Here is a 15,048-nt window from a genome sequence, read left to right as displayed (position 1 = left end):
TTCCTAGTTGGGCCATTTGTGTAGGGGAAACCAGCTTCTCACTCCAGTGTGGTCCTGAATTGTTCCATTATTTCCAAGGACAATGGGCTGGATGTTCTGGAATGAAGAAAAAAGACCATGAGCTCCCCCAGGAAACCCCATTCCTGTCCCTTCCTTGGAGTAGGGGCGGGAGGACAAGGACAGTGACGGTGTGCAGCCTTCCAGCAACACTCAGTCATCCTCATTACAGGACGTTATTGTAATGGTCCATGTTTAACGTCAAATTTGGAAACAGTCTCACAGGCACCACTGCATGTAAAGAGCTAACTAATATACATTTTTTTTTCTTGTCAATCTCTTAGAAATGTTGTAAAGCTTCCAGAAATGCCCTGGAATGTCTGCCAGACAAAATGGCTGTGTTTTGGAAAAATCACCTGAAGGATGTGGATTTCTCAGAAAACGCACTCAAAGAAGTTCCCCTGGGACTTTTGCGGCTTGATGTAAGCCTAATAGCCCTTTCTTTCTCATTTTCGGCTTTTGAGAGAAAATTGCTCCATGGTGCAGTGAAATATATGTGCTTTCCCTGAGCTTCTGAGACAAATATAAGGGGAAAAGGTGAAGAAAAAGTTCAGCGATCAAAAATATGCATGGCCATGAACAGCGATGAGGGCGGAATGTGGACAGCAGAAGCAGCTCTGTTAGGTGGTGGTGGGGTTATGGTTTGTACCCCTCGGGACTTTAATTCCACGGCCTGCCCATATATGAGGCTGAGTGGACACTGAGAGCTCCAGGAAGGGCCGGTCCACAGAGCCCTGTGTGCCTACCCCAGAACACGCATGCCTTCTCGCTTCAGGTTGTTTTAGGTGGTTGGCGGGTCCTCAGGCAGACGGGCCGCGGAGGATCACACTCATTGCTTGGAGCTCAGGGCCAACCCCAGAAGGGGCCCCATCAGTGCCTGCTAAAGGCATCAGGGCAGCCTCACCAGGGGCCCTGTGGTGGACCCCCAGGCAGAGTGCCCAGGCCACCCTGCACAGGCTTCAGCCCCCGGTCCTGCCAGGCCACTGCCAGGGCCCCCACGGGCACTCCTCCAAGGCCTGATGCAGCCTCTTGTGTGCAGCGACCCCCACAAGGCAGCGAAGGCCCCTTCAGCATGTGTGTCCTCAGAGAGGACGGGCTGTCATGTCCTAGGCTCCTGACAAGCACAGGGCAAAGCCAGGGACCCGGGGACAGGACTCACGCTTCTCAGAAGAAAGGAGCCACGCGGGGGCGCCCCCGGGGGGTCCCACATCATACTCCTCGCAGGGTACTCCCGGCCTTCACGCCTGTCCACAGCCCTTGCGCCCCTGTTCTGAGTCTGTCTTCTCGTATTTCACACCGACAACTAGCAGGCTTGGTTTTCCGGCTTCTCCCAAAGCCCAGAAGCAGCAAATCAGGAGAGGCAGAGCCTTGTCCAGAGCTTCACCATGGGCCTGCGGGGAATGTGTCTGCTCGAGATCTCCTTCTCCACACTGGGAAGGGGTGGGTGGGCATGTGGGGGCTCGGGGGGCCCTGAGGCCTGGCACCTGACAGGGTCTCCACAGAATTTCAGCAGGTGGGGGCTGGCTGCAGTGGTTCTGATGGTGGGCGGTGGCGTGAGCCCCTTCAACAAGGAAGGAGACAGAAGCACCAGGAGGAGAGAATTTGATGTGGGGCAGCAAACAGCCTGTGGCCGTCCTCTGTGGGTGGGATAGTTGGTGGCTGTGGTGATGTCCTCAAGCAGGGAGATAGCATGTCTAAGGTACTCCTGTAAAGTAAAACATGGGCCAGGCATGATGGCTCAGACCTGGGCACAGTGACTCAGAACTGTACTTCCAGCACTTTGGGAGGCCAAAATGGGAGGATTGCTTGAGGCCAGGAGTTTGACGCTGTAGCAAGCTATGATCACACCACTGCACTCCAGCCTAAGCAACAGAGCAAGACCCTATCTCTAAAAAAGTAAATAAATAAAAAGAAATAATAACAAAAGAATAAAACATGTTACAGGTGCAAGGTGACTGGGTTCCCTGCAGGGTCTGTTTGCAGTAGGGCTGAGGGAGGGCTACCCACGAGGGGCACCCCAGACATGCTGATAATCCTGAAGGGCCCAGCTTGGGACTGTGTCGGCTAGCAGAGGGCACGCGGCTAGGGCTGTTACCCTTGGTGGCACTGCTACCCCTATTCCCAGACCTGGGCCGGCCCAGGAGGCCACCCACCGGGAGGCGGCAGACACCAGCACTGTGCTGCATGTCCCATGCCACCCCCACCAGCCGTGACCCGTTGTCCTCCAAACCAGCAGAGTCTGGCACTTTCCCCGGAGAGACCCACCAATGATCGGTACTCTTAAGAATCCTTAATGCTGACAGCTGCTTGGGCTCCCTTCACTCTAGAATAATTGCCTCTCATTGCCTTTGAGGGAGGAGCTCCTGTACATAGATGGCCCCGTCGCTCTGTTTGATATCATTTCGTGAGTTTGAAGAGGCTGCTGGGCCCCACACAACTGGGATCTATGTGAAGGAAATTTGGTGGAATCGTTTGACTGCGCGTGGTTGGGAACTGACTGGCTCTTCCGTCTCCCCTCCCTTCTTGTATCTGATACCATCTTAGCTTCTCTCTCCCTCCCTCTCTCTCTCTCAGGCCCTCATGTTCTTGAGGTTACAGGGGAACCAGCTGGCGGCACTTCCACCTCAAGAGAAGTGGACCTGCAGGCAGCTCAAAACCCTGGATCTCTCCAGAAACCAACTTGGCAAGTAAGCAGGGGCCTCTCCTCCCTGGCCAGTTCCAAAGCATGTGGGGGCCGCGGTCGAGCAGGTCCTCGGAATGGTGGCATGCCAGTCTGCGAGGGCTGCTGAGCCGCCGGCTGGGGGCTTAACCACAGAAATCACTGCCTCACAGCCCTGGGGGCTGAAGTCCGAGGTGAAGGCGTGCGCAGGCCTGGTGGGTTTCTCCTGAGGCCACCCTCCTTAGCTTGCAGGTGCCGTCTTCTCCCTGTGTCTTGGTGCGGTCAGGCTTCTGTTCGTGTCTGTGACCTAATCTCCTCTTCTTACAAGGACACCAGTCGGATTGGATTAGAGTCCATCCTAATGACCTCATTTTAACTTAGTTACCTCTTTAACAGCCCTGTTTCCAAATACAGTCACATTGTGAGGAATTGGAGGTTAGGGCTTCGACACAGGAATCTGGGGGCAACAGCCCCTAATGGTGTCCTTTCATTTCTGATTTTTAGTCTGCTGGAGAATCTTGTCTCTCGCTTCAGCCCAAACTGTAATTCTTTTCAAAAGTCTCTACTGATCACTGACATGGACATGGAATTGACTAAAAGCACCCAGCCCCAAGCCTTCCAATAGGTGGAAAGCCGGGATGAGCCCAGCCAGCCTCTGAAGATCAGCCACCCCCGTTCACTTGCAGAAGGCCACTTCTGCAGTATCACGGTGGAACTTGCACCCCGGAGAGGACCTCTGTGGGGGGGGGGGGGGGGCGGGGGCAGTGTAAAAGGCAGCCGCCACTGCAGCGTGCGCCCCTGCCAGGCCCTGAAGGGTTGCACATGAATGTCTCCCTATGTCCGTGGCTTGGCATTATAACACCACAGCCAAAAGTAATGTTTTTGTCGCGCTGTCCTCAAATTTTGTCTCTTTTTCCTCCCCACAGAAATGAAGATGGACTGAAAACAAAGCGTATTGCCTTTTTCACCACCAGAGGTCGCCAGCGCTCCGGGGCTGAGGCAGGTGTGTGTTGGTTGGGAGATGGGCAGATGAGACAGCGGGGGTAGCCTGGTTCCTGCTCCACCAAAGTGGGGATCGCCCTTATCTTGGGCCTTCCCCTTCAATGCCCTGTTGCAATGCCACAGATGTCCATGTTCAAATGAAAACCCTGCACATGAGCTGCGCCCGTTCCTTCTGTCCCACGTGTGACACGCACGTATCCTCAAGCCCCACTCTCCTGCGTGGAGGCCAGGGATGCCAGCAGCTAACATGTGCAGCTGATCTACACACCAGGCAGTGCCCCAGGCAGGTTACGTATGTGAGAGTCTCTCATCCTCACGACGTGAGGTATGGGCCACGTTTCCCCATTTTGCACGTGGGGAGACTGAGGCTCCCAGGGTGTCTTAGCTCTCGGCTGCCATACCAAAAAGTGCTTCGGCCGCAGACACTCACTTTCTCACAGTTCTGGAAGCTGGATATCTGAGAGGAGGGCGCCAGCACTGTCGGGCTCACAAGGGCCTTCATCCTGGCATCCTTCTCTATGTCCTGAGATAGTGGAGAGAGCGAGGACTCTGGTCTCTCTTCCTCTTCTTTTTTTTTCTTTGAGACCGAGTCTCCCTCTGTCACCCAGGCTGGAGTGCAGTGGCACGATCTCGGCTTCCTGCAACCTCCGCCTCCCAGGTTCAAGCTATTCTCTTGCTTCAGCCTCCCGAGTAGCTGGGATTACAGGCATGTGCCACCATACCTGGCTAATTTTTGTATTTTTGGAGATGAGCCACTGTGCCCGGCCCCTCTTCTCATAAGAACATTAATCTCATCATAAGGGCCCCACCCTCATGACCTCATCCAAACCTAATTACGGCTCAAATATCCCATCTCCAAATAGTAATTTTGTATTTTAATGCAATACAGGATGCCAGGAAGAAGGCCCTCGCTGGCCCTTGACAGTGCTGGCAGCCTCCTCTCAGATATCCAGGGTTTCACCATGTTGGCCAGGCTGGTCTTGAACTCCTGACCTCAAGTGATCCGCCTGCCTCGGCCTCCCAAAGTGCTGGGATTACAGGTGTGAGCCACCGTGCCCGGCCCCTCTTCTCATAAGAACGTTAATCTCATCGTAAGGGCCCCACCCTCATGACCTCATCTAAACCTAATTACAGCTCAAATATGCCATCTCCAAATAGTGTCACATTGGGTATTAGAGCTTCGACATATGAATTCGGTGGGGGGTGGGGGGCGGGGGGCACAGTTCAATCCATGGCATAGGGACTGACTGATTTGTCCCAGGCTGTGTGGCTGCTTCTCAGTAGCAGAGCCAGGTTTCATCCCAGGACTGTGGGACTTCAGCCCTGGACCAGCAGCTCAGTGCTGTTAAGTCTCTACTGCCACACGATGGCATCTTGCAAAGCCCACATGGATCACGGCCACCTTTGGGCCCACAGGCTGAGGTGAGGCCAAGGCAACATAGGAGCTTGTAGCCTTCCCCAAAACTCAACAGAGACAGAACTTTTCCCAGTTTTTGTGCTGGTCACACAGCAAGGCCAGTTCAGCACAGAGTATGTCTAGGGAAACAAGCTCTTTTTGTTCCATTATCTTCTGTGAGACACAGGGGAAGGTATGGAGCTGTCCCTTTCATTAAACAACCAGCTCTGCTTCTTAACCTCAAAGCTACAACTTCCAAAGCCAGCTCTGCTCACAGAATTATCCCTCAGGATGCTGGCCCAGAAAACCAGAACCCACATCCAAGTCATTTTAAACATAATACAACTTGCTTCTTCAGTTTGATAGATGGATGTTGGCAAGTACGGATAGTATGAGGTAGGGAGGAGCGATGCCACAGAGGCCAGGACACATTTGCAGAAGGTGAACTAGGGAGTCTGCCATGGCTACGCTCTTGGATGAACTGGTGTGCTTATGTGTTGAGTATGATACACATAGAGATCTGTCCCATAAGAGCGTGTGCATTTATATGTGACTGAATATCAGTGGAACAGATAAAAGAGTTCAAAAATAGACCTCAGTAAACATAGAAATATATCAGGAGTCCCCAGCGCCCCCCAGGAAGCGAACCGGTACTGGTCCGCAGCCTGTTAGGAACCAGGCCACACAGCAGGAGGTGAGCAGTGGGCCGGTGAGCATTAGCTCCACCTCCTGTCAGATCAGCGGCAGCACTGGATTCTCATCGGAGCGTGAACCCTATTGTGAACTGCATATGTGAGGGATCTAGGTTGTGCCCTCCTTATGAAAATCTAACGCCTGATGATCTGAGGTGGAACAGTTTCATCCCTAAACCGTCCCCCTCACCAATGCTGCAGTCCATGGAAAAACTGTCTTCCACAAAACCGGTCCCTAGTGCCAAAGAGGTTGGGGACTGTTATATAATATATGACAAATGCAGAATTTCAACTTAGTGTAAAAGGATGCTTGCGTGCTTTAATAAACGGTGTTGGTATTCCTGCCTGGAAGGGGGAAAGAACACGATACTAGATTACAACAATCAGGTTTAAGTATAAAAAAAGAAAACAATAACATTTAAGGAATATAGGTATAATTTGGCTATGAGGGAGATCTTTAAAATCTAGTTGGAAAGTCCAGGAATAATTTTTTAAACAGACTGAAATCATTGGCTTCATAAACATTCACAAATTGTGTTCAGTGGGAAGCATCATAAACCAAGTCATAATGCAAACAGACTAAGAAGAAATATTCGCAACACAAATTGTTGCAACACAAATTGGCTTAAGTCCCTGATATACAAAGAATGCTTACAAATTGATTTAAAAAAAAAGACTACATGATAGGCAAAAAAAAAAAATGGGCAAGGGATATAAACAATTTGCAGAAAAGGAAGTCCAGAGGGCCGGGAAACAAATGAAAAGGTCCTTAACCACGCGAATAGGGAAATGCAATTATGAATTTCATAACTGATCCTTTTATAAATGAAGAGCCTTAGGACTTTAGAAATTGAGACCAGACATAGGGATTTCACTTGGAAGGAAGGGGAAACAAACACCGTCTTCTCCTTCATGCCAGACGGGATGATGGTATGAGAACAGGAGCTAGTGTAGACCTCGGTCACGCAAGCCACTTGCTGTGTGCATTAGAAACGTGTCTCCAATTTAGAAATGCCAAACCCTTCCTGGGACCACGGAAGAGTGTGCAAGGAAGTGGGCTCAGCACTCAATGAGATGCCAGCGGGGAAAGTCACGGGCATGCACGGAAAAGCACCACAGGAGCGTGCACAGTACCGACGTTCTAGAAACTGACAGCTGGCGGCCCGCAGAAGTATGTCTGCGGAACCATGTGAGGGGGCCGCGCCCCTGGGAGGGTCTCTGGCAGAGGTGAATCTTGGCTTTGGCAGATGACAAAGGCCTCTTGATTCTTTAAACTTCATCTAGAAAGTTGAGGCCCACACCTGAGTGAAAAGGAGGCTCTTTGCAAACCCTTTTCCTCAGTAGGGTTGTTCTCTCAGGGCCATGGACCCTTGGGTTAGGAATTATCTACAAAAGATAGCTTGTTCGCAGAAGGATAGTAAAATTCCAAGTAGATTTATGTACATTCAAATAGTCGTATTTGTGCAGTGGCCTCATCCAAAAATAATTTGGATGGCCGTTTTTACGGTAAAAATCAGAGCAGCAGAGTCCTAAATAACTTATGAATAAATAATTACAGTTCAGAAATACCTCGAACTGTGTCCTCCCCAGCTCAGTGCCCATCGTTTCCAACCCGGGGCCAGGAGGTCTGTCATAGGTGTTGCCTCTGTTTGCAATCATAGCTCATTATTCCACCCATCTCTTAAAGAGGCTTCATAAACACCGTAGCGAAACTTTAAAAGTCTGGAAAGCCCAGAGGCCAGGTGTTTAGAATGTGTTCCCTGGGGAGAAAGTAAGCTTTTCTCATTATGATGTTCTTTCATGAAAGTGTGAATTAGGGCAGGCTAATATTGATCATCTTTTTTCATTGCAGGAAAAAAAAAGGAAGCTTTTTGAACATTTCCTTACCTAACAAGGACTCATACAAAGCCATCTTTAGAAGGCCGGTGCACCTTTATTTCCACAGGGCCCCTGCAATGAGTTCCATTCTCCGTGCAGCTAGCTGGGCAGATTTTCCAGGCGTTGGTTTTGGTATTCCATTATCAGCTCTCCCTGAATGTTCTCGGAGGCCAGGTTACCCATTACCATTGTTATTGTGGCTACGTGTGTGGAGGAAAGCCAGAGCCGAGGCGGGGCAGCTATGATCAAGGGCAACCGAGCCTGGTTTTAGCCCAACAAAAGAACCCCGGCTTCTCTATTTCCCATGTCTGGCGGGGAACCCTATGAGAGGGCTTTGAGGCAGTTGTTTTATCTTGAATTCTCCGAGTTCCCAGGCATGCTGGCCTGCCCCCTCTCCAGGCCTTAGTAGGGAGGATAAAGGCACTTCAGAGATTCTGCTGAAATCCAAACCTCTGATTCCCATCAGTGTGCGTTTCCAAGCTCTTTCTCAACTCAAATGCTCTGGTGCCCGTGGAAACAGCAAATTTGACATGATTTCCATGGTAATCTCATAGTGAGCCTAATTAATAAAGTCATTTAAATACTAAACAGTTGGCTGATTTTTCAAAGAATGTCATCATAAGAAGCATAAAAACAGCCAACTGTGGTATATTTTCATTAACTAGCTTTTTTTCATGGAAAAAGCAAGGCATGTATATTTTAAAACACTGTTTTTGAACAGTGGCAAAGGGCATGGGATAAATACTCAGTCCTCTAGTAATTCCCTTCCCCAGAGACAACTATGGAATTCAGTGCATCTCTGGTAATCACCGTGTTCCTGTCTAACAACTGTAACCTCTATGCACACACATGTGCAGGTGTGCGTGTGTGTGCATATAACACATACACGGTGTGTATGTGTGTGCATATAACATATACACGGTGTGCGTGTGTGTGCACATAACGTATACATGGTGTGCGTGTGTGTGCATGCATGTGTGCACACATTTTCTGGTACGCTAATAAGCCTTCTAGATATCTGGTCTGAACTTTTTTTTTTTTTTTTTTTTTGAGACGGAGTCTTACTCTGTCTCCCAGGCTGGAGTGCAGTGGCGCAATCTCGACTCACTGCAACCTCCACCTCCCAGGTTCAAGCAATTCTCCTGCTTCAGCCTCCCGAGTAGCTGGGATTATAGGTGCCCACCATCACGCCTGGCTAATTTTTGTATCTTTAGTAGAGACGGGATTTTACCATCTTGGCCAGCCTTGTCTTGAACTCCTGACCTTGTGATCTCCCCACCTCTGCCTCCCAAAGCGCTGGGATGATAGGCGTGAGCCGCCGGCCCGGTGCACCTTGCCTTTTCAATTGATGAGTAGCTCTTGGGTAGCACTTCGTACCCCCGTGTGTGTAGACCTGCCCCGTACTTTGTAATAGCTGCACTTATTCTATTACTCATTGAACCAACCCCCTGTGGCTGGACACATAGGTCGTTGTAGATTGTCCTCTGTCTCTGCCACTGAGTGTCCTCGTTCTCACATCTTTGCCACACATGCATGCAAGGCTGTCTGTAGAATGAGAATTGCTAGGTCGATGAGGTGAGCATCTTGTTCTGATAGACTTGCCAAAATGCCCTCTGGAGGTTGCATCAGTTTATACGCCCACCTGGTCACCACGCTGTGACGGTCCAGAATTATTTTTAAATGCAGTTTGCTTTGCCATGTCTTTGCAGCATGTGTGCTGGAATTTCCGGCCTTCCTAAGTGAGTCTTTGGAAGTCCTTTGCCTGAACGACAACCACCTCGACACAGTCCCTCCCTCGGTTTGCCTACTGAAGAGCTTATCAGAGCTCTACTTGGGAAAGTAAGTACCCATCTGGAGGGGCTGTGCTGGCTCTGCTGGCCCAGAGAGGCAGAACGCCCATCCCTAAACCAACTGGGACACAGAAAGCCAGGCAGAAAGAAGCCATCTGCTTTCCAAGAAGCTGTAGTGGGATTTTCAGAACAGGGCTTGATCAAGGGAGGTGGGGAGAGAGGAAGACGGAGTAGCGATGCAGTGATACACACTTTTGCTACCTCACTTGGGCTGTGATGAGGAGAACCACTCAATCATTTATCCGTTCATTACTGAGCTCCCACTGCATGCCAGCTACTGCCGGGGTTCTAGGCAGTGTGCAAAGCTTGATGAGAATGTAAAATGTTATATTAATATTAAAGGGACATCGCCTTCTCAAGAAGAGGTAGTGATCATCTTTATGGTGATGTAATTAGCAGCAGAGACAGGAAAGTTGGGGGAGGGGACTCAATTCTAAGCCATGGGGATTTGCAGAAGACAGAGCTGCCATTTCTACCACTGATCCTCCAGGAGAAAGGCTTTGGAATTAGTGCTGAAATCAGGGCTCAAAGTGTGGGGTCTGGGGTGCAGGCTGCAGAGGCTGACAGGAGCCGTGTGTGTGTGCGTGTGTGTGCGTGTGTGTGTGTGTGTGTGTGTGTGCTCTCGTGGTGGGCACATCTGTCTTCAGCAACCCTGGCCTCCGGGAGCTCCCTCCTGAGCTGGGGCAGCTGGGCAACCTCTGGCAGCTGGACACTGAAGACCTGAGCATCAGCAATGTGCCTGCAGAAATCCGAAAAGAAGGTAGAGCTTCCGCAGCCCTGTCCCCTGCCATCACCTCCTTGGAAAGACAACTCCAGTCCACTTGTTAAGTTCTGGGGGTGGAGATAGTTGGTGACCCATGGAGCCCAGCTCCAGGTTCCAGGTTTGGCAAGATGCTATAAAATTGTCCCTAAAGCAATCATTACTGAGGGTCACTATATTGAGAATGACCAGGTGATACCACTGTGACCTCCTAGGCAGCAAGGACTTCGTCCATGGGTTCTTGCCTTTTAGAGTTCACTTTTGGGGTGGTTAGTGTCATGCCTTCCTTCCACCTGATCCAGTAGTCTTCCTTAACTGTCCCCACTAAAACACAAAGGAAGAGTTCCTTCACAACAGAGTTTTGTGTCCTAAGAGATGTGAGCATGTTCCCACACAGCTACCTTTCCCCTTAATGATTTTGCACAGGCCCCAAAGCAATGCTGTCTTACCTGCGTGCTCAGCTGCGGAAAGCGGAGAAGTGCAAGCTGATGAAGATGATCATCGTGGGTCCCCCGCGCCAGGGCAAGTCCACCCTCCTGGAGATCTTACAGACGGGGAGGGCCCCCCAGGTGGTGCACGGAGAGGCCACCATCAGGACCACCAAGTGGGAGCTCCAGAGGCCGGCTGGCTCGAGAGCCAAGGTCAAGGACGGTCAGCGTGCAGAGACCCCGCGGGTGGGAGGGACATCCCCTGGACTCCTTCTCCCTTCTCCCCAGAGAGCCCAGGATTTTCTCAGCCTGGTGTCCAAAGCTCGGGACCTTCGCAGGAGCCACTGTGTACTGTTCCATACCAGCTTCTGCCAAGAGCAGCGAATCATTTCTTAATGTGACTTTGCAGTTTTTTCTTTTTGATTTTTTTTTTCTTGAGACAGGGTTTCACTCTGTCACTCAGGCTGGATGCATCCTCAGCCTCCCCAGCTTAAATGATCCTCCCACCCTGTATGTTTCTGTTATCGTTACTTGAGGCTCTGGGACAGTAGTTCTTAAGCCTGGCTGTCTGTTAGATTCCCTTGAGGGACTTTTAAAGATAGCAATTCCCAGGCCTCACCTCACTGCTCTCTGACCCCAAGGATTCAAGCTCAAGTGGTCTGGGATAAGGCACCCCCAGGGCTGAGAGCTAACCACTGTTGCAGGCAGTGAAACACACCAGCATCTGCCCCCTGATGAGGAGGCTAAAAGCACTCCGGGACTTAATGCCCTGCCCTCCCTGACACCTGCTTTCACCCCAGGTTCTGAAAAGTCCTGTTTCTAAGCCCTACTTAAAATGAATCCATCACTGCTTGAACCCGGGAGGTGGAGGTTGCAGCGAGCCGAGATCATGCCACTGCACTCCAGCCTGGAGACAGAGCAAGACTCCGTTCCAAAAAAAAAAAAAAAAAAGGAATCCATCCATAAACTTCTAAATCATCCTGCTTTCCATTCAGTGCCAGGCAAATGGAAACGAGCATTTTCCTGTTCATGTAACAGAGAAAAGAGCCGTGGACTATTGGTGGGAACTCCATCCCTGGAACAGAGCAGGGGTAGTTAGCCTTTCTCTGAGCTCGGGGAACGAACACACATAGATGAGGCCATCCTCATCAACTGTATTTGAATTTCTGCCACCCTGTGGTTCGGGATCCAAGGGGCAAGGAGGCTGCTTCACTGTGGAAAACTGAGGAGGCTTGAGATCCAGAAGTTCCATGATTTTCCCCCAACGCTCCCACGCACAGTGCCAGCCAAACACTGCAGCTTCTTCCACACACAACCACTTTCCAAACCTGCTTTGAAAAAGTAGGCATTTAAGCTGTGCATCTATTCTCACACAGCCTTGGAAGCTGGTCCTCTAGAGGATGAAGCGCTGCCTGTTGGGGCCAGAACAGTCAAACATGACAATCAACGCCAGGCCAATCCTAGAACATTCCAGGAGCAAATCTAGCTGAGTCGAAGGCTCTCTCCAGGAACCAGAATCCTCTGCATTCTCTCCTGCTTTGCCTTTTTCTTAACAGTTATGCAATCTCATTTCTTCTCTTAGCTTCCTCTAGCTGAGGCCTGAGGGGTGAATTCGTGCTTCTGTTTTTCCTGACCTTCAGCCCCCACTTCCTTTCTGCGATGATTAAAGCCCCCTACCCTTTAGTGGAAGGACGATCCTGTGAAGGCCGAGCCCGCCGCGCTCTGCGTGGCCGGCCTTAGCCAGTTGAGAACAGCTGTTTTCATCTTTATACAAAACCAGGTCAGCACACTGTGTCTTGGAGGCTGACACTGCCTCACAGAGATGACTCCTTTCTGTAGAAAACTGTAGCCTTAGCTTCCAGGGCCAGACTCTTACCTCATGCAATGATAGAGAAACCACCGTTTACACAGCCGTTCCCGGCAGCCCGACAGCTCATCTTTTGTTTGATTCCCACAGGGTGGGAGGGAGTTTCCCAGCATCCTTGGTGGGCGCCACCCTCTGAGCACCACAAGTTCAGAGGCCCATCTCCTCCTCTTGCCCTGGCACACAGGGAGGCTGAACCCCAGTGCCCCAGTGCAAGCCGTGACACCAGAGCACAGCTTCCTCCCACAGGGCATCTCCTACCCATCTGCGGCCCAGACGGGGCCAGGCCCACTGAAGTCTGTCCAGCGCCTGGCCTCTGCTCTGCTAGGAATAGACAGAAGTCCCAGAAGCCCACCCCATGCCACCGGGCCCCTGTCCCTCGCCCGGATAACTGCTTCCCAAGAAACAATAGAGTGTCCAGAACTTTTCCACAGTTGTTTTTTTCAGACCCCCAAGTACAGCCTCCAGAGTTATCAGTTGTCTCCGTTTGATTGACTGAAGCCTTTGTCTCTAAAATGCCTCCCTGTCGCTGCCTTGTTGCTCAAGTAGGTTGAGTCCGTGGAGTTCAACGTCTGGGACATCGGGGGACCGGCCAGCATGGCCACTGTCAACCAGTGCTTCTTCACGGACAAGGCCCTGTATGTGGTGGTCTGGAACCTGGCGCTGGGGGAGGAGGCCGTGGCCAACCTCCAGTTCTGGCTGCTGAACATCGAGGTGAGGACACCGGACGCCAGCCCTGCCGTTTCAGTCCCCAGAGCTTCACGGGTCTGACCGCTTCTCTCAAGCATCCCCTGTACTGAGAAAAAAAGGGGGTTATGTTCCACGGAGGGCCCCAGAACCGTGGTCCTGCTTGCTTTTCACAGTGAGGCACTTGAAACCTTCCCCTGCTGAGGGCTGGTGACGTAATTTCCCTGCTTCGCTTAAATTTAGGAACCCCCACCCTTGGATCCAAAAGGAGGGCAGGGTTCCTTTCCTGTTATAAAGACGTCCTTGTCTCCCTGCCTCTGATGGCTGCTGTCATGTCTGAAGGGTCCGAAATCCCTCCCCACAAGTCCAACTCAGCACCCTCTGTGAAGGAGGTCACAGAACACCATAGACACCCCTCAATGCAGCAGTCCCTTGGGTTCACAGAATGAGGAGCACAGGTGCTGCCTGGACTGACATTCCTGCAGCGGTCTGTTCTGCATTCCTATAAAGGAATGGCTGAGCCTGGGTAATTTATGAAGAAAAGAGGTTCATTTGGCTCACAGTTCCGCAGACTATACAAGCACAGCTTCAGCATCTGCTTGGCTTTTGGTTAGGCCTCAGGAAGCTTTTAGTCATGGCAGAAGGGAAGGAGAGCCAGCATGTCACATAGTGAGAGACGGAGCAGGAAAGACAGGAGGAGGAGCCAGGCTGCTTTTCACAATCAGCTCATCTGTGAACTGACATAGGGTGAACGCACTCATTACTGCAGGAGGGCACCAAGCCATTCACGAGGGATCTGCCCCCATGACCCAACCTCCCATCAGGCCTCACCTCCAACACTGGGGATCACATTTCAACATAAGATTTGGAGGAGACAAACATTCAAACCATCTCAAGGCTGCAGATTGGTGGCTGAGCAAGGGCCGTGGCATCCAGTGTCAGCACAGCTGGGAGCTCTGTCCTGTCCCTTGTTCAGTGAACAGAGACAATACTCAGCCGTGGGGTTCTCTGTTGCAGGCCAAGGCCCCAAATGCCGTGGTGCTGGTGGTCGGGACGCACCTGGATTTAATCGAAGCCAAGTTCCGTGTGGAAAGGATTGCAACGCTGCGTGCCTATGTGCTGGCACTCTGCCGCTCCCCCTCCGGCTCCAGGGCCACGGGCTTTCCAGACATCACCTTCAAACACTTACAGTGAGTGCCCAGCCTCTGGCAGCTCCCGCCGTCTTGTGGGTGCCAGTCGCTGATCTTTCCTGGGATCTGCTTGCAGAGAGCTCCTGAGGCTGGGTGGGGCTAGGCCCCTTCCCTGGCCACAGGTGGCCTTCCACAGGCTGACCCAGCCTTGGAGAGGGTGCAGACCTACCAGACGGCCGGCTGAGTGAGGCCTGGAGATGCCCCCTCTTTGCTTCCTTTCTGCCCCATCCCCGCCCCAAGGGCCAGTGCTGAAAATGCATGGTGCCTATTGAACCAGGAGACTGAACGTGGGTACCACCCAACCAATTGCTGCCCATCTCATTTGTTGATCACTGATCAAGGACAGACCCAGCCCTTGCATTGGGTCTGAGTGGTCCTGATAGCAGCCTTTGAGTCACAGAGGGCCAAGAATTGGGAGGGGCTTTCAGTTAGGCATCACGACGTGTCCATGCAGATAAGTCCAATTGCCCTGGTCTGACCGCCTGTCACTGGACTTTCACTACAGCCTTGCAGGTTGTGGGGATTGTTTGCCACTTTGTAGATGAAGAAGCTGAGGTTCAGCAAGTTACATGTGCCCTAATGGGA

General features: G+C 51.4%; 1 protein-coding gene across 4 annotated transcripts in view; it reads left to right on the top strand.

Moving 5' to 3' along the window:
• The window catches only part of LRRK1 (leucine rich repeat kinase 1), a 162,805-nt gene that overhangs the window by 95,329 nt on the left and 52,428 nt on the right, over positions 1 to 15,048 (top strand). For all 4 annotated transcript variants that reach the window (XM_055277046.2, XM_063640037.1, XM_055277047.2 and 1 more), the window contains 8 exons: positions 342 to 479; positions 2,632 to 2,744; positions 3,643 to 3,719; positions 9,394 to 9,523; positions 10,182 to 10,294; positions 10,721 to 10,935; positions 13,136 to 13,300; positions 14,291 to 14,463. In XM_055277046.2, coding sequence (XP_055133021.1) covers positions 342 to 479; positions 2,632 to 2,744; positions 3,643 to 3,719; positions 9,394 to 9,523; positions 10,182 to 10,294; positions 10,721 to 10,935; positions 13,136 to 13,300; positions 14,291 to 14,463 — 1,124 coding nt within the window. The remainder of the gene's footprint in view (positions 1 to 341; positions 480 to 2,631; positions 2,745 to 3,642; positions 3,720 to 9,393; positions 9,524 to 10,181; positions 10,295 to 10,720; positions 10,936 to 13,135; positions 13,301 to 14,290; positions 14,464 to 15,048) is intronic.

Source organism: Symphalangus syndactylus, chromosome 5, assembly GCF_028878055.3.
Source record: "Symphalangus syndactylus isolate Jambi chromosome 5, NHGRI_mSymSyn1-v2.1_pri, whole genome shotgun sequence".
NCBI lineage: Eukaryota > Metazoa > Chordata > Mammalia > Primates > Hylobatidae > Symphalangus > Symphalangus syndactylus.
This window is presented reverse-complemented; position numbering and strand designations above follow the sequence as displayed.